At 50.9% G+C, this 19,776-nt stretch overlaps 10 protein-coding genes across 11 annotated transcripts in view; 8 read left to right on the top strand and 2 right to left on the bottom strand.

Moving 5' to 3' along the window:
• The first annotated feature begins 118 nt into the window (after positions 1-118).
• Positions 119-2,097, top strand: PV05_09784 (uncharacterized protein). Its single transcript, XM_013456155.1, has one exon. It carries the CDS (start codon positions 177-179, stop codon positions 1,116-1,118), a length of 942 nt encoding a protein of 313 aa, XP_013311609.1. The 5' UTR covers positions 119-176; the 3' UTR covers positions 1,119-2,097.
• A 538-nt stretch (positions 2,098-2,635) lies between these two features.
• On the top strand, positions 2,636-7,060 carry PV05_09785. 2 transcript variants are annotated; one of them, XM_013456156.1, is made up of 5 exons: positions 2,636-3,600; positions 3,841-5,074; positions 5,135-5,197; positions 5,289-5,904; positions 5,955-7,060. In XM_013456156.1, the coding sequence occupies exons 2-5, from the start codon at positions 3,886-3,888 to the stop codon at positions 6,508-6,510; spliced, it is 2,424 nt and encodes an 807-aa protein (XP_013311610.1). In that variant the 5' UTR covers positions 2,636-3,600; positions 3,841-3,885; the 3' UTR covers positions 6,511-7,060. The 2 variants fall into 2 exon arrangements, with proteins under 2 accessions (XP_013311610.1, XP_013311611.1); XM_013456157.1 differs by having other exon boundaries at positions 2,636-5,074.
• A 270-nt stretch (positions 7,061-7,330) lies between these two features.
• On the top strand, positions 7,331-8,231 carry PV05_09786 (uncharacterized protein; the record flags this gene model as incomplete). Its single annotated transcript, XM_013456158.1, has 3 exons — positions 7,331-7,467; positions 7,515-7,649; positions 7,697-8,231. The coding sequence occupies 3 exons, from the start codon at positions 7,331-7,333 to the stop codon at positions 8,229-8,231; spliced, it is 807 nt and encodes a 268-aa protein (XP_013311612.1).
• Positions 8,232-8,488: 257 nt separating this feature from the next.
• On the top strand, positions 8,489-9,957 carry PV05_09787 (60S ribosomal protein L15). Its single transcript, XM_013456159.1, has 5 exons — positions 8,489-8,546; positions 8,606-8,692; positions 8,824-8,980; positions 9,033-9,259; positions 9,318-9,957. Exons 2-5 carry the CDS (start codon positions 8,606-8,608, stop codon positions 9,456-9,458), a joined length of 612 nt encoding a protein of 203 aa, XP_013311613.1. The 5' UTR covers positions 8,489-8,546; the 3' UTR covers positions 9,459-9,957.
• On the bottom strand, positions 9,933-10,505 carry PV05_09788 (uncharacterized protein; the record flags this gene model as incomplete). Its single annotated transcript, XM_013456160.1, has 1 exon — positions 9,933-10,505. One exon carries the CDS (start codon positions 10,503-10,505, stop codon positions 9,933-9,935), a length of 573 nt encoding a protein of 190 aa, XP_013311614.1.
• Positions 10,506-12,323: 1,818 nt separating this feature from the next.
• On the top strand, positions 12,324-14,406 carry PV05_09789 (uncharacterized protein). The gene is made up of 4 exons (XM_013456161.1): positions 12,324-12,457; positions 12,530-13,069; positions 13,125-13,259; positions 13,314-14,406. The coding sequence occupies exons 1-4, from the start codon at positions 12,401-12,403 to the stop codon at positions 13,986-13,988; spliced, it is 1,407 nt and encodes a 468-aa protein (XP_013311615.1). The 5' UTR covers positions 12,324-12,400; the 3' UTR covers positions 13,989-14,406.
• Positions 14,407-14,559: 153 nt separating this feature from the next.
• On the top strand, positions 14,560-16,264 carry PV05_09790 (diphthamide biosynthesis protein 3). The gene has a single exon (XM_013456162.1). The coding sequence runs from the start codon at positions 14,664-14,666 to the stop codon at positions 14,958-14,960; it is 297 nt and encodes a 98-aa protein (XP_013311616.1). The 5' UTR covers positions 14,560-14,663; the 3' UTR covers positions 14,961-16,264.
• Positions 16,265-16,380: 116 nt separating this feature from the next.
• On the top strand, positions 16,381-16,746 carry PV05_09791 (uncharacterized protein; the record flags this gene model as incomplete). Its single annotated transcript, XM_013456163.1, has 1 exon — positions 16,381-16,746. The coding sequence occupies one exon, from the start codon at positions 16,381-16,383 to the stop codon at positions 16,744-16,746; it is 366 nt and encodes a 121-aa protein (XP_013311617.1).
• Positions 16,747-16,952: 206 nt separating this feature from the next.
• Positions 16,953-17,686, top strand: PV05_09792 (uncharacterized protein; the record flags this gene model as incomplete). Its single annotated transcript, XM_013456164.1, has 2 exons — positions 16,953-17,178; positions 17,256-17,686. 2 exons carry the CDS (start codon positions 16,953-16,955, stop codon positions 17,684-17,686), a joined length of 657 nt encoding a protein of 218 aa, XP_013311618.1.
• Positions 17,687-17,869: 183 nt separating this feature from the next.
• Positions 17,870-19,776, bottom strand: part of PV05_09793 (uncharacterized protein) — a 3,717-nt gene continuing 1,810 nt past the window's right edge. The window contains exon 3 of the mRNA XM_013456165.1: positions 17,870-18,547. Within this exon, the coding sequence (XP_013311619.1) occupies positions 18,104-18,547 (444 nt within the window). The 3' untranslated portion in view covers positions 17,870-18,103. The remainder of the gene's footprint in view (positions 18,548-19,776) is intronic.

Raw genomic sequence — 19,776 nt, forward strand, 5'->3', positions numbered from 1 at the left:
AGGCGCTGACAAATGGAGGGCGATTCCTGCCACGCACGTGACTGTCCTTGCGTCATTTCTCCTGCGCGTTAACAAAGATTCGTCTGCGCTTTCGATTCCACCATTTGATGTTATGATATTCTTGAGTCACATCTACCTAGACCCTCTGAAGTCTGGAATCGTTGATACCTAAAACCATGCGCGCCGCACTACCAGCCTCATCTCTACGAGCTCTACGTAGTTCGAATCGAGCAACGTACCTCAGCAGCTTCTGTAGGCCTGCTTCTAGCCGCAATCTCCATCAATCAGTCCGAATACCGGCCATCACTACATCGCAGGCCCGCCACCGACCAACATTGGAGCCTGGTTATCAGAAAGGCCCTTCCTTCTCTCTACGAAATCGGACGATATACATTCAAACACAGTCGACGCCCAACCCGTCGGCCCTCAAATTCCTTCCAAACCATCCTGTTCTACCAGAAAGTTTCCCCTCTACGTTTCTCGAGTACACCTCTCCTCGTTCGACCTTAGCTGCTCCGCATCCGTCTCCACTTGCTGCGAAGTTACTCGATGTTGATGGTGTCTCCTCGGTGTTTTACGGCCCTGATTTCATTACTATTACTAAGGCAGAAGATGTCAATTGGGCGCATATAAAACCTGAAGTCTTCAGTCTCATTACCGAGGCAATTACTTCAGGAGAGCCTCTTGTCAACACTGTCGACAAAGGTACTTCCACAGAAGGTCAGGAGGGCGTGGGTGAAGATTCCCTAGCAGCCAACGACGACGATGACGAGGTTGTGGCCATGATCAAAGAGCTGCTGGAGACACGAATCAGACCGGCCATTCAGGAAGACGGCGGAGACATCGAATTTCGAGGATTTGAAGACGGCATGGTGCTGTTAAAACTTCGTGGAGCTTGTCGGACCTGCGATTCCAGCACAGTGACGCTCAAAAATGGGATTGAGTCAATGCTGATGCATTATATCGAAGAAGTCAAAGGCGTCAACCAAGTTTTGGACGAAGAGGAAGAAATCGCAATGAAGGAGTTTGCCAAATTCGAAGAGAAGCTCCGGCAGCAGAAAGGTCCAGACGCAGCACCATCGACCGTGGGCAAGGGCAGCCTAGATTTCGTTGAGTAAAACCCGCCGCCATGGAGACTCAACCGGTTCAAGGACCTGTGGCGAAGATTTTGTTGATTTTGTGCTAAGGCCGGTCACCATGCACGACTCCTCGGCTTCTGGAGACGATTATCATGATTCGGCGGCAGAGCAGTCGGCCCATGGTCCATGAAGTGGAGGTTCGCTCTGCAATTGGCATGCACGCTCGCAGTTTCGCGAATCAAACATCTGAAGGACCGCATGTCGGAACGGTCAACATTATTATACGACCTCGTGAGGTACATTCTGCACGCTTTCTAGGACTATTCATTACCAAATGGTGTTTGGCAGGACCGGGGCTAGGCCGGTGCCGCCTTTGACCGCAAATATGGGATCTCCATGGGATACCATATTACGAACTTGGGCTCAACCGGACAATGGCGAGCACCGAGTCATGTGGTTACGGACCCTCGGAAATGGCAAGCCAATAGTCTTAGAAGCTGCTAGGAAGACAAAGGATCTCCTCCCTCAGACGACCGGGATAGCCCGTCGGGAAAGGATAAGAAGTTTGGAGCGTGTGGCAATGCTCATGAAAGCTACGAAGTATCATCGAACCCGGAGTGTGACTGTGGATATTACGAAGCACAGAAGCCGCAGCGCGCATGCTGGGCGTTAAGCAGGCGTTGATCATGGTGGCGAGGGACCATTTTGGATGTTGGTCGACGACTCATAGTCGCCTGCCAGGACCTAGATGCATCACGATACGGAATACTGGCAGGTGAACTCGGATTCCTTAGTCCCCGGGAAATCCAATATACCAGCCCAACTCGGTACAGTGTGGTTCATTGTTCAATATTGGATGGCTGCTTCAAGGCATTTGGGACACTGTTCTACGTCATTCATAAAGGAGCCGTGAGTGAATGGTTTGTATGTAGTCGTGCAACACTCCCATCCTGTTGCTGACTGTTTGATGGCGATCTTCGTGCCCTGCCCACCTTGCTCTTTGTGCCCTCGTTCTTGAGTCCTGCCATCCGCCTCAGTCTTGTGCAATTTCCCCGCATTTTTGCTGCCTGCAGTAGTTCGTACGATGCACTTCGATGCCCCTGTCACTGCAGGTCATGCCATCTTCCTCGATCATCGATCAATCCAGTCAGTCAATCATCGGTCGATCAATCAATACCACGAATACCGATATGGTTTACAATTATTGATCGCCTTCGTCCCATACTCTCCTGCCAGGGCTGGTTTAGGGTGATTCCGGTTCTGGGGGGGGAATTGCTGTTATTGAGGGAGCTTACCTGCCATGAACCTAGTTCCGTGTTTACGAGCCGCTCAGCTAATAGCAGGGCCTTTCCCCAGAAAATCTGTCCATTGTGGTATGGGAGCCGGGACCCAATCAATCTCGTCAACTCCAGCCCCTCCCCTCCTTTAAAACTCTGTCTTTTCAGCGCCAATCCATACTCGTCCAAGTCTTCATGACCTGGCGTGACCTGAGAGAGGGGTCAGCAGTTTCCAAGGTAAACCGCCCTGCCTGTGAGCCTGTTAACCATCTCCGCCCGATCCTCGTTCTGCTGGTTTGCTGGTTTTTTGCCTCTTTGCTCCCTGGTCCACCAGCGCCAATAATTGGGTTTCTTGCCATTTTCTGCCTGTCTACTGACCCTCCATGCCGTGACCTACAGGATCACCCGAGCACGGACACAGTTGTCTTTCGGTGCTCTGTCTCGACCTGGCCTCTTTGCTTGACTACTTTGTTCTTCTTTTCCTCGAGTCGCAGATTTCCGATCTGCATGCTCTACGTTCAGCGCCACCACCGTCCTCGCATTTGGCCATTGCGAAGCAAGTCATCCATTTTTTATTGTGTAAATTGCTCCAATAAACCTCGGCTTCACTACGACAATCACGACAATCGAAGACGACCCGTGTCCGCCCGGACCATCATAGTCCTTGACTTTGGGCCTTTCCAGAGCCAGCCGGCGCTTTTGGGCGGTCGCGTGAGAACCTGACAAACCGAACGCCTTGTCGCGAATAAATCCGGGGAAACCGGCACTCTTACACAATCTGCCTGAGTGCTGCCAGGCCCATCCTCGGATACCTCCGCCGCACCATCTTCAGCCCGCCCTCCACGCTCACATTCAACCTCAATTCAGTCCACAAGGTATACAACCTGTTGACTTGTTCCACCGTTGCCGCCAGCCAAAAATCTCTGGATTTGTGTAGTGAGGGGCTCTCTCTCTCCAGATCTGACAACGCAGCTTTTGTTGGTCCGAGTTCTTCATTGGTTGCCTGGGCGCGCCCTGGCCAATCCTTCATTCAACCTCCCACGCATCGCTCATCAGTCTGGCCGGAGGTCAGTATTTCTTTCAAATCATTCATCAGAAGCCATCATCATATCGATTCCACTCCAGTATTTGTCTCGGAGACTCTAGAATTGAAGAGGCGTGGACGCGCCCTTCACGACGTGGCCCACTGCTAGCTATGTTGCAACAGCTTGCTAGACTCTTCATGTCAAGACTGTGATACTACGGCAAGTGATAATTCTCCATTCCACTCCTGCATTGGGTCTCTAGCTTTTCACTGTCGACCACGATGTCGATGTCGTTGGTTATGACTAGCACACCTTGTGGTACAGAATTTGGCATCCAATCTACGCATTTGTCGTACTCTCTGCCTCTACATCAATCGTCCATCAACCTCTTAAGACTCCCCTTTATTGGTTTTGTCTCTATGATCCTGTGAGACCTGCGCTGACTCTCTTTTGCCGCAGCGTCGATCACATCTTTCACATCGAGGTCGACTCAAATCCATCATCATGAGTAATACACCCATCAAGCCGGGTCTGTCAGCGAGGGGCCCCATGCCAGCGTTTGGTACCTTTAATCCTCATCAAGCATCTGCATCTATTCTCCTCGAAAAGTCAAATCCTGGTCTGCGAAGATCAACACCAGATTCAGAGGCTCTAGCTTCGTCCGACGACGAGGTCGACCACGCAAAGGCCTCCGCAGCGGGCAATATGAAAGGGAATCGAAACGGACGACGAACCTCCTGGCTCAACGACGTGACCGTCTCAAACACTAATAGGAAACCTTCCATGACTGCTCTTTACAGTCCCTCGACGTCACACCCTGGTACACCAGGTTCTGAACAATCCCCCTGGTCAAATTCGAATATGAATCCCCCTGCTACTGCGTGGCACAACCCAGGCACTAATCCATATGGGTGGAATATTTGGGGTCAAGATGCTCGCAAAGATCCACCTGCCAGACTTCAGGAAGTCATTCCCACTGCGAACGGCGACGGCATTCCTTTCTCGATCCCGCTCCAACCCACTCCCAAGACTTATCGCTCACAGTCATATTCTGTCGGCCAGCTAGACACCACTTCCACAGCATCGAACACAGCGCCTGTCTCGACCTCTGTCGAAGCCACCCGCAACAGGCTGGGAAACAACTACCCGCCTCTCCAAAGACGGACTTCCAGGACAAGCGGACTTGTTGGACATGACTCTGGTGGCCTCGGTCGTCTGCGAGAGGTTGACGACGATGAAGAGGAAGATCCTAATGATAACGTGACGGATATCATCGCCACTGAGCAGGCGCGGGTCATTGAGAGACTCGAAAAAGAGAACGCCAAACTGCGACAGGCGGCTCAGACTCGAGACAGAACCTTTTCTGCAGCATCTTCCGCGACACAGCCCCCTCCTGGATTCAGGAACACGCGCCTGAGAGGCGCGGTGCCTGAAGAGGAAGAAAATGCCATTGACGATCGAGAAGAGCTCACATACTTGGGCCGCCAAAATGCTGCTCGTCGCATGAGCGAGCAGGCCATCGGGTACTCAGATCGACAAGTCGCGTCTCCCACCGAGAATCGCAATATAGATGGTTTGAAGAAAGCTCATTGGCAGACCTCACTGGGATTTGGGTCCATCCCTGAAGCACCCCAGAGCCGTCGACATTCATTTGCTGATGTGCCAACCCGGCATGGCTCATTCAGCTCGAGTGGTAAGCAAATGTCTAGTGGGAGAGTCGCCTTACTTGGCTCAGGTATTAACGTCTCTACAGAACGCGGTAACGAACTGAATGCGTTCGAGTCTGGAACACAGACTTTGTCTCAAGGAGAAGATCGTGAGTCTACCAATATTTGTTCTCCTGCCCATCATACATTGTAGCGAGAACGAGAAGCAGGCTCTGTACTTACACAACCCGCTCTTTGCAGCTGCCTATTTCAATACCGACGAAGCGACCCGCCGCGCCGCCGATGCCCGAGTCCTCCAATCCCATCAGAACTACGTTCAACACCTTAGCATGGGACAGTATCTCGAACCCGCTATGCAACCTCTTTATATCGTCAACTTCAAATGTTGTCGCTCAGATGTCTTCTACATACAAGAAGGGACAGGTCTGCATGTCAATGTCGGCGACCTGGTCATCGTCGAGGCCGACCGCGGCACTGATCTAGGCACTGTACAGCACACCAAAGTCTCGTGGGAAGATGCACGCCGTTACAAGGAATACTATGCTGAAGAACACTACAAGTGGTTGATGATGTTCTCTTTGCAAAGTCGGAATGGAGGTCCCAATGTCGTCAATCCCAATGGCATTGCAGGCCGCCCAGGAAGCGCAGTTGGTGGAATGGGGCCTCAGGGTCATCACGGCCATGATGGTTCGCACCAAGAACTCAAGCCCAAATTGATCAGGCGCCTGGCTCAAAACCACGAAATCCAGGCCTTGAAAGATAAGGAGGGTAACGAAGCTAAAGCGAAACGTGTCTGTCAACAGAAGGTCATCGAGCATAGGTTGAATATGGAGATCTTGGACGCTGAATTCCAAATGTGGGTACCGCGACATCTTCCACCAAACAAACTATTGACTCTTTCTCTAGGGATAGCAAGAAGCTCACCTTCTACTACTTTGCCGACAGCTACATCAACTTCAACAACCTTGTCACGGACCTCTTCAAGGTTTATAAAACCAGAATTTGGATGTCTGCCATCAACCCTGCCTCGTTCCAGACACCAACTGCTTCCCTCGGTCTCACGCCTGCTTATAATGCTGCACCCGGTGATGAGCGCCACCGTAGGCGACAGCAACCGCCGCCAACGCATGATCTTGGTCCTCAACCGGTAACGACCCCATTTGGAGACACCTTTGACGCCGACCGCAATTTCAACAACCAAAATCAAGGAATGCGCAATGCCTATTTTGCCGGATTTCAAGATGTTGGGGCCGGTCCTCAACAAATGCCACCTGCAGTGGGATCTTATCCACCAAACATAGGCGGTCAGATGGATCCTTTCTTGTCTTTCTACGGTCCAGCTTATCCTGGTCTCAATCCAAATGCAGCTAGTTTCGCCAGCGGTCGAAACGATTTCAGAGCCAGAGGGCCGGGCCATCCAGACTGGACAGGAAGGTTCCAAGGCCTGTCACTTGGCTCTTAGAGAGGCCCAAGAGCGAAACATTCACAAAAAAGTACGATCGACCACACTGGAAAGACTCCTTTAGTTCAACAAATGGTGCATATTGGCGGGCGGGCTAACACATGTAGAATTCTGATCATGAAGACATTGACATGATGATGTGGAATAGACTCGTGCATTTGGTGAGGGAAGACGACAAGATTTACATTCGAAGCAGACTTGGCCAACGATGGATTGATTTACTTGCCGGAGTACATTTTCGCGCTGGGATGATCTAAGAAGTCTTGAAGCTGCAGGTGTTAAGGAGCCTTGGAAAGAAAAGTCCATCACACCGTCTCCAGGATGGTTATGCTGGTGAAATTCAAAGAGTGCTAATGAAACGAAGAATGGCTGTTCGTGACACATGACTGAAAAGCTCTGATGCGAGACAAAAGGACATCAAGAGGGAGAGAGATCGGGACTCCGAATGATCAGATTCTCGTCTGTAATGTAATGGCACGGAGGCGTTTACTAGTACAGAGGTACCTACCTAGGTAGGCATGCAGTTTATCATACGATTTCATCAAAAGAATCTTTTCTTGAGGTTTGGATGCGTGCCGGCTTACTGCAAGATTTTTTCCCTCGTGGTTGCCTTCACCAACGTCTGTTACAGCCCGCCTTTCACGGGAACACTCCGAGACTCCAACACACCTTGACTTCACCCTGGTATTTTTTGATGAGCTCGGTTTGGCTTTCGGTTCATGTTAGTTCCCAGGGGTCGCAAGTCCAGGCCAAACTGAGAGAAGTGAGTACGCCAGACTTTTGCTGCTACACCTGGCTTACAGATGCAGAGCAGACTACAATGCCACACGCGCGCAAGAGACGATCGAGCTCCAATGGCAAAAAGGTGGAATTTGTTGGTCTGCCAATCTTGTCATCTGACGACTCACCTCAGCCTGAAGGCAGTAGGATTGCTGACGGCGATGCTGGGGATCTTGCGTACGAACCACCTTCAGTAACCTCGTCCTGTCACTCATCATGATCAGTATCGATGCCGAACGAATGGGAAAGATATGCGAGAAGCTCAAAGAGCCGGATCCATGGCCAGAAGGGTTTTCAAGGAATATCAGAGAACGACACGATGGCGTCAGGAAGAAATTGAAGGATATCAAGGAGCAGAAGTATGGTTCAGCCTTACCCAGAGGTCACACATGCTGACAAAGGCCAGCCTCGCGAGCAAAAGGGACTTCGAAGGAGGATTCTTGCCACTCATACAGGAAGCTCTTGGATACATTGGAGACCATACCGCAGCCAGCCATTCAACTCGACCCGTTCACGTCCAGCATCTCGGCGCTGAAGGACAACCATATTGCGAGGCTCTGGTCAACCTCATGAAACACTCCGACGCCATCATTTTTGCCTTCGATCAGCTCTCGGCTCGCACGCCCGAGCCATCACGCCTTCCGGAAATCAATGCATCATTAAAGAAGGACAGAGAAGTTGCAGTCGCCACAGTTGAGGCAGGAAAACGAGTTGCAGAAGCAGATGTCGAGAATCTTCTGGCTGACAGGTTCCAAGAAGTCAGAAGTCCTGTCGGCATCAGTGCAGAAGAGAAGCAGAGGGGCAGGATGTTGTTGTCGAGAGGCGTCAACGGCGACTCATCAACCAAGGAGCCTCTAGGATGGGGGAATATTGCTCGGAATACAGAGAGGGCGCTGGAGAAGTTATGCTTCGCAGGCAACATGCACGCGAAGGAGCAATGAGGACTTGGTGCAGGGACGTCGGTCACAGCATCCTCCGTGTCAAGGACCGCCATACCTGTACATGAAGTAGACGTGAGTACGAGGTAGATTACTACCGCCTAAGGTACGTGACAACGTCAACTGAAGTGTCAGGGTGAAGCTCTGTTGCATCCAGTTCTGATTGGCTGATATACGATCGGCAAGGCCGCGCCAAGTTTTGTGCCAAGCCTGCGCACTATGAATTTCGATTTTGCAGGCGATGGCTTCAATTCACGCTCAGTCGCACCACTTCTCTAACCCGCCAACACCAGTTCTTCGCAAGGTACAACAGTCAAGGTGCGTCTTTCAGCAAGGTGTCATGTCATCGCAATGGCCATGCTGACTATTTCATACAGATGGGTGCACTCAAGTACGTCGAAGAACTTCACAAGAAGAAGCAATCCGATGTCCTTCGATTCCTTCTCCGAGTCCGCTGCTGGGAGGTGAGCTTCCCCTAAAAGAACAGAAAAGGATGGAGGAAAACACAATACCTTCTACTTCTCTGTTCTGTGGCACAATGGTTTTGTGTCTTGCTATACACTCGTTGAACTTTGCTGAGAGTGCATCAATATAGCTCCGACAATTGAATGTCATCCACCGCGCATCTCGACCTTCCCGACCAGACAAGGCCCGTCGTTTGGGTTACAAGGCCAAGCAGGGCTACGTGATCTACCGTGTCCGTGTCCGACGTGGAGGTCGCAAGCGACCTGTGCCAAAGGGTGCTACTTATGGTGAGCACATTGGTCAAATATTGGTGTCATTGAATTGACCGTGAAATCTCAGGCAAACCCACCAACCAGGGTGTGAACCAACTCAAGTACCAGCGATCCCTCAAGTCCACCGCTGAAGAGCGTGTCGGTCGTCGTTGCGCCAACCTTCGGGTCCTCAACTCCTACTGGATCAACCAGGACTCGACCTACAAGTACTACGAAGTCATCCTTGTTGACCCTCAACACAAGGCTATCCGCAGAGATGCCCGCATCAACTGGATCGTCAACCCAGTTCACAAGGTAAGAATCGAGCACTCAGAAGGAGGAGAAAATGGCGAGGCTGACCGTTTGTGTTTAGCACCGCGAATCTCGCGGCCTTACCGCAACTGGCAAGAAGTCCCGTGGCTTGGGCAAGGGTCATGGATTCACCAAGACCACCGCTGGAAGAAGAAAGACATGGAAGAGACACAACACCTTGTCGCTCTGGAGATATCGATAGATATCACACCGCTGACGCATTGGCTTGGGTGTCAATGGGCGGTTATGATATGCAGGAAGCATGGGAATCATCGGCAAGAATCACGAAGGCGCTTGTGGCCATGGCCGGAACGATATCGAGCGTATGCAACTGGGATTTGTGCCAGTGGAGAAGAACTCTATTCCACTTCGCAATTCCCGCGACACCTCTAATGATCCAATGATACCAAAAATTGAATGTTGGCGGTCACTTTGCATGGAAGCAAAAGCAGTTCAGGCCATTCTTTCCGGCTCCTTATTCTCTTTGTTTCGAGTTCCCTCCCGCTGTTTTGCCTGGGCTAATCTTGCCGGATATCGAGCCTGCTCATATGGCGGTCTCCGCATTTGGTGGGTTCTGAAAGTCGCTGCGATGACAGCGAGGCAGGTATTTTCGAGGTCACACGGCGTACAATTTTCTCCTGTCCCAGATGGTCATCTTCTTTTGCTTCTGTATTTTCTAGGTGCCTGCTAACGCCTGCACAATCTCCGAGGCAGCTTCCATGTTCTTCCTCGTAGCCGCCTTTGCGGCCAAGCCCGATAGAACCACCAACGCCGTGAAAACTTCGTCACACGGGACTAGAATCTCAATCACCTTCTCACTCGGCTTGAGCATGCTGGTCGACTTGAACTTTGCTAGATTCCGCCCGAAGTTGTCTGACAGATCTAGAGAACTGCCTGTCAACATGTCTGGTTTCCACTTCAGAGTTCCTGCGGTTGGCCATTCCAGGCTTAGATTGCCAGATATTTGACTCGATCTCACTTTTACCTGCTGGCCGTGCAATGTGATGGAAGACGAGTCAGCGGTCCCAATTAGGTTGACGGGAGCCAGGTTGCCACGATACACGGAGACGTTATCGCTTGCAGCGATGACGGTATAAAGAGGAGGAGCATCAAGTGGGTGGCCGGCCAAGTGTATGAGGGTCAAGTTTTTGTCTTTCGGTGACGGGCGAAGGGTGATGGTTTGATGTGTGTTGCTCGACTTTGGCTCATCTGAGAGGCTGCTAACCAGTCGAGATACGAGACGGCTCATCTTGGGGAGGATAACAGGGTCGCTGGTAACTTATCGCACGCAGGAAAATATTGTGTCAACGTCACTGTCGCATCTCAGGTATCGTCCTGACCTCTATATATGCATATGCCGCATGCCTAGCTTGAAGATGGCCTTAATCGTGAGTAGCAAGGACTAAGTGGATGTGATGTTGCGCGATGCTGATCCTCCTCGTGCATGGCTCGTAGTGCCTGACGCTGCTGCGCCTTGCTCTTCATCCCGATACAGCCAAACATGATGGATTCCTAATGCCGGAGCCCTGTCTGAGAGTACGAAATGTCGAAAGAAGGAGACTAGCTGAGGGATAGGCAGATATCCTATGGAAGATCTTGACGAGGCTCTGCAACAGCTGGGTGCCTGAACGCTAACCGTATCCGGTCGTATGCAGCGCTCCGAGTTCATCAGCCTGGTAGTCTGTGTCAAGCGTCGTGAAATCTGGACCGGGCTCACCATGCTTCCGACCGAGGGCGACGCCGCTCTGGACTTACCCATGAATCGTCGAGGGTCATCGCGAAGGGTGGCAGCTGGCCTTGGCACGAAGAACGTTGCCGACATTCATTTTGGCCCATCTACAACACGTTGCTGTAGTGGTATGGAATAAAGACGAGGATGACCGCTAGCATTCCAGTCGGACCCATTGACACGCGGGGTCTTCATGCCATCTCACTCACCATTCAACCAAGTTCGTGGTTTGGTCCTCGCTCCCTCTCCTCAAGTAAATGTCAACTCCATCCTCTCAAACCCTCTCAAAGCATTCCGATAGCTCTCCCATATCAGTCTCATACTCATCCGCAATCTTCTCCACAAACTCCTCCTACCTCCATCGCTTGCCAATGAGCTCCTCGAAATGTGTCACCTTCAGCACGTTCAATCGTTGAGATGCCCACTACCTTGACCGGTTCAATATCGCCAAGCTGGAGTCGACAGAAACCTTCCGCCCATACACATCATTCCTGCGACTAAGAGAGCGCCTTGGCTCCTCTACGGCGGCCCACGTGGACCACTGTCTCATGCAACTTGGTTTTTGAGAAAATCGATTTTCAGCTTGACAAGCGCAGTCAACGGTTAGATGTCGAATGGACGGCAATGAGTGCTGCTGCTCCTGAGACCACGATCATTGAGACCAAAACGCCTACTGTGGAGTCTCTCAGTGATATCTCCTGGTCCACGAAGAATGTATTTGAGTAGGCGATCTACGTGATCAAGCGAACGAAAGGAACTGAGCGGCAAATCCTACGGTCACCCAACTCTCGTTCTCTGCCTGCTCGTTACGCTCCGAGGTCCTCTCAGCCGTCAACCCTCCAGATGCAGTACAAGCAAAATCTTCCCTCCGAACTCTTTGGGCCAGGAGCTTCGGGGCTTCTCTTTCCGCTGGCGTACCAACTCAATCTACAAAGCGGATCGATAATGGTGAAGAATCTCTGTGTTATGTACGCTAATAGTCTGTCCGCACCAGCATTACCAGACGGCTACTTCACAAGCACTGCTGGATGACCAGGCTGCAAATACCGTAGCCGTCCGATTATATATATCACTAAAATGCTCTCGCTACTAGCCGCTAGAATGTGAAACAAAGAACTAAACTCTTGAACTAAATATGTAACTAACTTTGTTCTCCAGGCTACCTCCAGCTAAAGGAACTTATGCCTGGTGCTTACCTACCTAGGTATACTTGACCCGCATGATGCCGCCAAGCTCGCCAAGGACGGCGCACGGCGCCTCAGGTACCTTAGGCGTGCCACGCGTGCCTTAGAATACGACGTCCACAGACGTCATTCTAACTTTCCCGACGGGCTTGGACTCGATCTCGATCTTTGGCTAAATAACTCGGAAAAGCGCAACATCAGTCCTAGAAGAGACGATGAACATGGATCACGATGCCCGGAGTTCCTTCAGGGCGTGGCTGCGATGCATGTCGCCAGCAAAAGAAAAAGGTACCTCCACCTCCACCTCCACCTCCACCAGACACCTTCGTGTCATGTCTAGTGCCTAACCTGCTGTGTTAGTGTGACCTTTCCACACACCCATGTGCTCGCTGCAAGCGCCTGGACATTGCTTGCACCGGTCAGGGACAGCAGCGTTACAAATTCATGAGTGACGACAACAGCCCTGCTTCGAGCGACACTAGCACACGAACGACTACAAGCGCCAAAGGAGCCAAAGCCCGGAAGCCCACTCACAATGGTCTGTCTCCGAGCACAATAACAATATACCAAGGTTTCGACAATCATCACACCGCGCTTATCAGGTCTTTTGTAGAGAAGATCAAACCCTCGGTTGGAGTCAAGTACAACCTAGCCTGGACGTACGGCGACTATCTCAACGACATTCCAGCACGGCTCGGCACCAACGAGGCTCTAGATGCAGCTACGGGCGCTTTTGTAACTGCCTTTCAACGCTTCTCGAACCCCGGAATTGCTGGCGCTCATGACGTCCTGGAGCAGTATGGATTGGCGTTAGCGGCGCTTCGGAACTGTCTGAGTGACACTGTCAAAGCAAAGGCACCTGAAACCCTTGGTGCAGTCTTGCTCCTCATGAACTGTCAGGTAAGACCCATGTGGGTTTCATTTCGGGTCGCCCTATGCTAACCCAACTCCCCAGCAATTCATCTGGTCGCCGACTGGACCTTGTAGCAGTCATGCGGAGGGTGCGGCGCAGATCTTGAGATTGCGAGGTCGACCGGGGACCAACGACTCGTTCGAAAGGAATCTGCTCCAGTCACTTCGAGCCGTTGTGGTGAGTGACGTCCAGAAATAGACAGGACATATCAGATGCTAACATGCATCTCAGCTCTTTGAATCTTTGTTCAGCGACCGAATCTCTTTCACCGATCAAGAATGGATCGACATGTTCGACAACAAGGTATATACCCTCAGCGCAGAGGGACGAGCAGTGCAGTGCTTGACTAGGCTGCCCAATCTAATGCGCAGAGCCAAAAAGCTGCTTCAAGGCATTGATCAATCTCACTTCGAGCTCGCCATCTTACAACACCAAGCGCAAAGTCTCCGAGACGAGCTCGAGCCATCCTTAATTGACGTCCAAAAGCGCTTTGAGGGCATGACGAGCACGGCAAGCCTAAGCAGACGTCTGGGAAACGAACTGTCCGGCCTAATCCATTGCCACTATATTCGGACATACGGTATTGGGCTAACGATTGCCATTCTTATCAACGAGCTTCGGATTGCTGTGTCGAAGGAGCATGCCAATATTTTGCAGGAATCGCATACTTTCGCATTGCAGATGTTGGATCTCGCACTGAGTGCAACCCAATATAGGCCAGTGGGAGCTAGCGTTTTGAACTTGTGTCTGCTGGCCGCTGAGATCGGAGCTGCCGATTCCAGTACGGCATGGGCCGCTCGACAGTTGCGTATGGACTATGACACGGATTTTCGGGATCCAACTGCAAGTTCAGTGACAGGCTATGATTGGAAGTTGATCTGTGGCCGTGAAGCCGCGTGGTCTTAGTCAGTCTTTACGCTTCCTCGATCTCGGCTGTCCAATGCCTATCATCGATCATCGAACGTGGCTTTACAAGCCATCTTTCATAAAGCACTTGCCCTCCCCGGCTGGACCAGCTGATGCTTGGGGCTCACTGAATCGGTTTCTGCAAAGGGAGATGCTCGAATGCTCGTGCCAGTCAGATGGGGGAGATTTCATACTAGCTACTAGAGCAACTGGAGAGATGAAGGTCGTCTGCAAACAAGAACGAAGGAGGAATACCGTCGTTTTTTGCTTTCGTGAGCGGACATGATAACCCATCCCGCCATCATTTCTGGACTTACGAGGCTGAAATGTGATTAAACGTAAGGGTCTCGTGGGATTAGGACATCTCGAGGGGAGATGTCAGACTATATACCTGCGTACTAGCGTCAGAGGCATTACCACCGCCGTTGCCAGAGGCCCTGTCTTTACAAGACTTGGCGCTTTGGTAATCACAGAAATTTACACACTTCCCACGTGATTTCTCCGCATTTTGTATATTTTGACCCCGCAAGAGGCTTCGCCAAACTTTTTCTTTTTGCGAGTCACCCATCGACTCTCTGGCAAGACATTCTGCAAAGGACATCGTTCTGCCGTCCCTGAGACTTTCAAAGGCTGTGCACCACTACTCTGAATCTTCCTCGAATAACACGACTCACCATGCCATCGACAACGATAACCGCGGCGGCCGCCTCCACGACTCTCAAGATGACTGCTTCCTCCTCGACAGCAGCCGAAGATCAGGACATCTACGACGAAATTGAGATTGAAGACATGACCTACGACTCGAACCTTCAAATCTATCACTATCCTTGTCCGTGCGGGGACCGATTTGAGATCACCATTACCGATCTACGAGACGGACAAGATATCGCTGTGTGTCCGAGTTGCAGTCTCATGATCAGGGTGATTTTCGACGAAGCGGATTTGCCAGAGGTACAACAGGAGAAGAGCTGAGATCCGGCACAAAGAAGAACATCTCCTGCTGGGGTGTGAAGCACTCTGCGCAAAGAAGATGGCAGCACACAGAATCCATTCGAGGGGCCAAAAGTCTGAAGGCGATGCGATGCGCTTCGCACCCACAATACTGTCATGACCCTCATGGGTCGACTGTGTGGATTTGCAGCTTACACGGCGGCGAACCTGCAGACGATTATTAGTTCGGCCTCTACACGACTCTCCAGGGTACCGCGGTAGCTGCTGACTACGCAGCTCACAGGTGATAGTGGCGGAACGAGTCCGACCTTATTCAGGCTTCTATGTATGCCGTTTGGCCAAGCCATCGCACTTTCGGCTGGGCGCTTGATCTATCATTCAATGCTGGGCAAACCTCGACAGCTACTCCGTGCAACTCTTGACTCTTACAAGAACAGACTTAGCACCCCGGGATATGCGACTCTGCAACACTGTCCTGGGGGATGAGTCAGGAAAACCGGAACGATGAGTCTTTGCTACGCATTTGAGCAGAAGTTGTTCGGTTCAACATTGCTGGAAAGATGAATACGTTTGCACGGCCGAAGCGGATCTGTATCACAGTCATGGTAACGGAAAACACTCATGTTTCTCATCCCTGCGACCAGATGGGGAGAGGTTGTTTTCGTTACAGTGCCGCCCGACTTCTGCAGTATCGAATGCAAAGACGCTACCACCGGATAGGCGAACTCCCGAGGGAGTCGTAAAGGCTCTGCCCTCTGCATGGTACCAGCCTAGGGGTTCTTAGGAATATCCGTCCATCGTTCCTGCTGACGATCTTCCAGCCAGCATACGAAGATCGTCCAGTCCAATCTATCTAGTTTCTCTGTTCCGCTTCCGAATCGACTCGCCTCGCGACGTCAAATGGGGTTTATCTACCAGGAAGACGCAACCTGCCATATGCCTACGGAGAATCGAGATCGTATATAATATCCGACCGCTTTCGACCTGAGGTTTAATAATGCCGTACCTCCCGCACAAACCAGGTGGCTTTCAAAATCCATACCACTCCATCCACGCAATGAAGCCAAAAAAGGGCAAAAACTTTTGTCCACCCTACCAGGATTCGAACTTGCCTTTTTGGGCAAAGGTTCGTCTGGGTTACGGTTAACGGGTGAGGGAAGCGAAAGTGCTCTTACGCATTTTTTCTTTGGATTGTATGGTGGATTTGTCTAGTCTAGTAACAAACTCCATCGAACCAAAGCGCCCATTTAACTGTGGAACCACCACCATAACATGTTGGTCAAGAAGCGGATGGCTTTGTCTGGAATTGTTGGGAGAAATTCGAGCTCTTGGATATATATATATATATTATATGCCCCGAACAGTGCTTCGTCCATTACCATTTTAGTTCAGGAAAGGGAGCGCGGCCGCTTTAATGTGCGCACGTGATCAAGCATCCAGAATGCCCGGCCGAGCACGGGAGAGCGTCGCGGGAGCCGTGGCAGAGCGCGGGGTAGAGCGCCCGAGCAGCGGACTGCGGTTTGGACTGATGGTGGGGATTGGAGGCAGAATCCCTAACCTACCAAAAGGTCTGGACATCCGTCTCGGAGACGTGGTGATCAGCCAGCCTAACAGAACGTTCGGAGGAGTGGTTCAGTACGATTTGAAGGAGAATGTGGGAAAGGAGCGATTTGAACGTAAAGGATTTTTGAAATCACTACCGACTATACTGCTGGCTGCACTTTCCACTCGCGGGCGGAACATGATCTCGACGACAGCATGGTTCCCGATATACAGGCGGACATCGTCACGGAACATCCTAATTTAGTGAAGAACGGGTATAGGTTTCCCGGGCGGGAAAATGACAATTTATATTGCTCTCAGTGTGGTGGCTCAAGCTCTTCCAGCTCATGCCGTTCGTGCACAGATGGAAAGATCGAGAGACCGACGCGCGACGATCCGAATCCTGTATTTTGGTACGGTGTGATTGCGTCGGGGAATGAGTTAGTCAAGGATGTCGCAGCGAGAGACACGATGGGTCGTGAGCTGGGGGCGCTGTGCGTGGAAATGGAGGCGGCAGGCCTGATGAATGATTTCCCTTGCATCGCCATCCGAGGTATCTGTGATTATGCGGATTCTCATAAGAATGATGCATGGCAGAAGTACGCGGCTCTGACGGCGGCAGCGTATGCAAAAGAACTTCTAGCTTATATATCACCTGAGCAGACCAGCCGTGAACAGCCTATTCAGGAAATTCTTGGTAAGTGGAACCTATTATTAGTCAATTTTATATTAGGTTCCTTTGACTGTCACTAATTTTTAAATTGGTCTCTATAGATTCTCTCGATAAGCGATGCTGTACGGATATTATGGAAGAGTATCTCCATGAGGTCAAACGAGAAAATAAAGAAACAAGAACAACGTTATCAAAGCAATCAAGCTCGGAAGTGTCATTCAAGCCTTCAGAACGAGCACATACGAACAATTTAAGGACGTCAATCCTGACAGAGTGGAAGGCACTTGTTGTTGGGTGCTGTCTCACCCTCAGTATCTTCAGTGGGCCACAAGCGACGAAGGTAACTTTCTCTGGATTTCGGCCGATCCTGGCTATGTACTTCATTTGCAATTCATCACTCATGGACCCGTACCCGGCCAAAATTGAGTTTCGGCATCTCGACAACACGAGAGTGGTTGAAAAAATAAGTGGAATCGGTGGGTCAGGCATCATAATTCAACAGGGGCAGTACGGAGACGTGCACCAAATGTAGTTGCCGCGCTAAAATTTAGCTTCTCGGCATTGCAAGGGTATTCGGATGTCATCGACTCCTCACCAAAATTAGGTGAGCAGTTGATATGGAATGAACACAACGGCATCATGTTGCAGCAACATGCCGCCGCCGCAGCCTTGCTATTTGCGCGCAAGGCTGGGTTGGTATAGAGATCCATGGTGTTGATTTTTGAGGCATTCCTATTGATTTGGGAGGCATTCCGTCTGTCCATGCCTTTTCTACCTGTCCATGCCTGTCCTTGTGTCCAAACCCTCCGCCTCTTTTACTATGGCACTCCCATAGAAAGCAAGGTCGGCTGTTCAATCAGTTGGTAGTGTCCGCATCAAACTCGTCCTCCTCTTCTGTCTCTATATCTTCATAGTCATCGCTGTTCTCGCTGTCCTCGCTGTCGCTATCCTAATCGTCTTGGATCCAGGAGTGTTTAAACAGCTCTCCAATGCGCCTGCGCCCTTTATATGATCTCTTGCTCTCGCGGCCCTCAGGGTACTCGTTGCCGCCCTCTAACGCAATGACCTTTTTGATATTCTCCATGATGCCCTCAATCCAGCCTCGAATTGAGTCCTGTGGGATTGTTCCCCACTTGCTCATCCATGAGGTTTCCAAGTCAGTTCTTGTCCGCGGAGCTCCCTTAAAGGTAGTAACTCTTTTCATCCATGGCCAGCCTTTTTCGATAGCAGAGAGATCAGGGGAGTTGCCTGGCCAGAGCATCCTGTTGAGGCCTTGTATAGAGTAAGTTCGTCCGATGAAGTGATAGGCATGTGGTGAGGCATTGTCCTCTTGGATGATAGCATCGGGGCCGCACTCGCGAGCAAATGGAATCAGCTTTGGGAGAACAACCTCCTGATTCCTGTTAGATAGAGAGATCTTGAGAGGATAGATTTCAGACCTTGTAATAGCGCCACCAGTCAATTCCTCCCTTACCTCGTCTTACCAGTTTACCTGTCTCTTTAGTAAAGCGCCATTTTGGCTTGCGTCCTGGGAGATTTCTGAGGCCTAGCCGTCTTACGCCATTTGATAATTCCCACTCCTTACGTTTTTCTGACTCGAGAGCCTCATTTAACTCATTAATCTCTTTCTGAGACGCCTCTTTCTCTGCGGCAGTCTCTGCTCGATAGATATGACAGGGACCAATCTTGTCGTAAGTAAAACAACCCCAAAACATGAATTCTGAGTAACCTTTCCAGCGACGACGGATAACAGACTTCTCAAATGGCTCTTCAGGTGTCCGCCATACCCGGATAGAACCTCGTCGATGCCCCAGGATAACGCTCGTTTCATCGCTCCAAATTACCTTCTTCCAATCCTCGAGGGTCCAATCTTGATGCGCAAGACAAAACGCAAGCCGCGCCGCACGTTGCTCCAGATTAAGGCCTGGTTTTGTCGTTGGTTTTACGCTGTTTAGGCCATGTTTATGAAGAATGCGAAGGGCTGTTGATGTGCTAACACCATGCTCATAGGCTAGAACTTCTGCGGATTTCTCTCTTGTGGATCTATTTGTTCTCAATGAACTCAGAACTTCCTCTTCCTTGACTTCTAACACTTCTCTTGGACGCCCTGGTTTATATCCATCCTCAACGAAATGGTCGAGGACTCGAGGATCCTCTTGCGGCGTAAATCCTCTCTTCCTTGCCTTCTCCGCAATCGCTCGGACAGATCGCTCAGGGATCTTGGTATAGGCTGCAATTTGCGCAGTTTTCCAACCGATGGAATGCAGGGTAAGAGCCTGGGACCGTTGAGCAATAGAATACCTAGTGCCAGTGTCTCTCTGCGAGGCCGACTCGGTTATAGGTCTAACGGTAGGCGAATTCTTGCGCCGCGGCCGCTCGGTTTCTCTGATTTTGGCTGCTTCTGCCGCAAGATGAGAGATAGAAGAAGGCATGAGGGCAAAAACTAACCGTCTGCCAGATCATCGTCGGTAGGACAAGCATCCATTGATGTACCTCTTGCCTACCACCGTCTCCGCGCTCAGCGCACCCTCCAGGATCGACAAAATCAGGTAAACGAGGGGCTATTCTAGAGGGAAATGGGCACAAAACAAAGCCAATTACAGATACTAGAGATGTGATTAT

This window comes from Exophiala xenobiotica, assembly GCF_000835505.1.
Source record: "Exophiala xenobiotica strain CBS 118157 unplaced genomic scaffold supercont1.6, whole genome shotgun sequence".
NCBI lineage: Eukaryota > Fungi > Ascomycota > Eurotiomycetes > Chaetothyriales > Herpotrichiellaceae > Exophiala > Exophiala xenobiotica.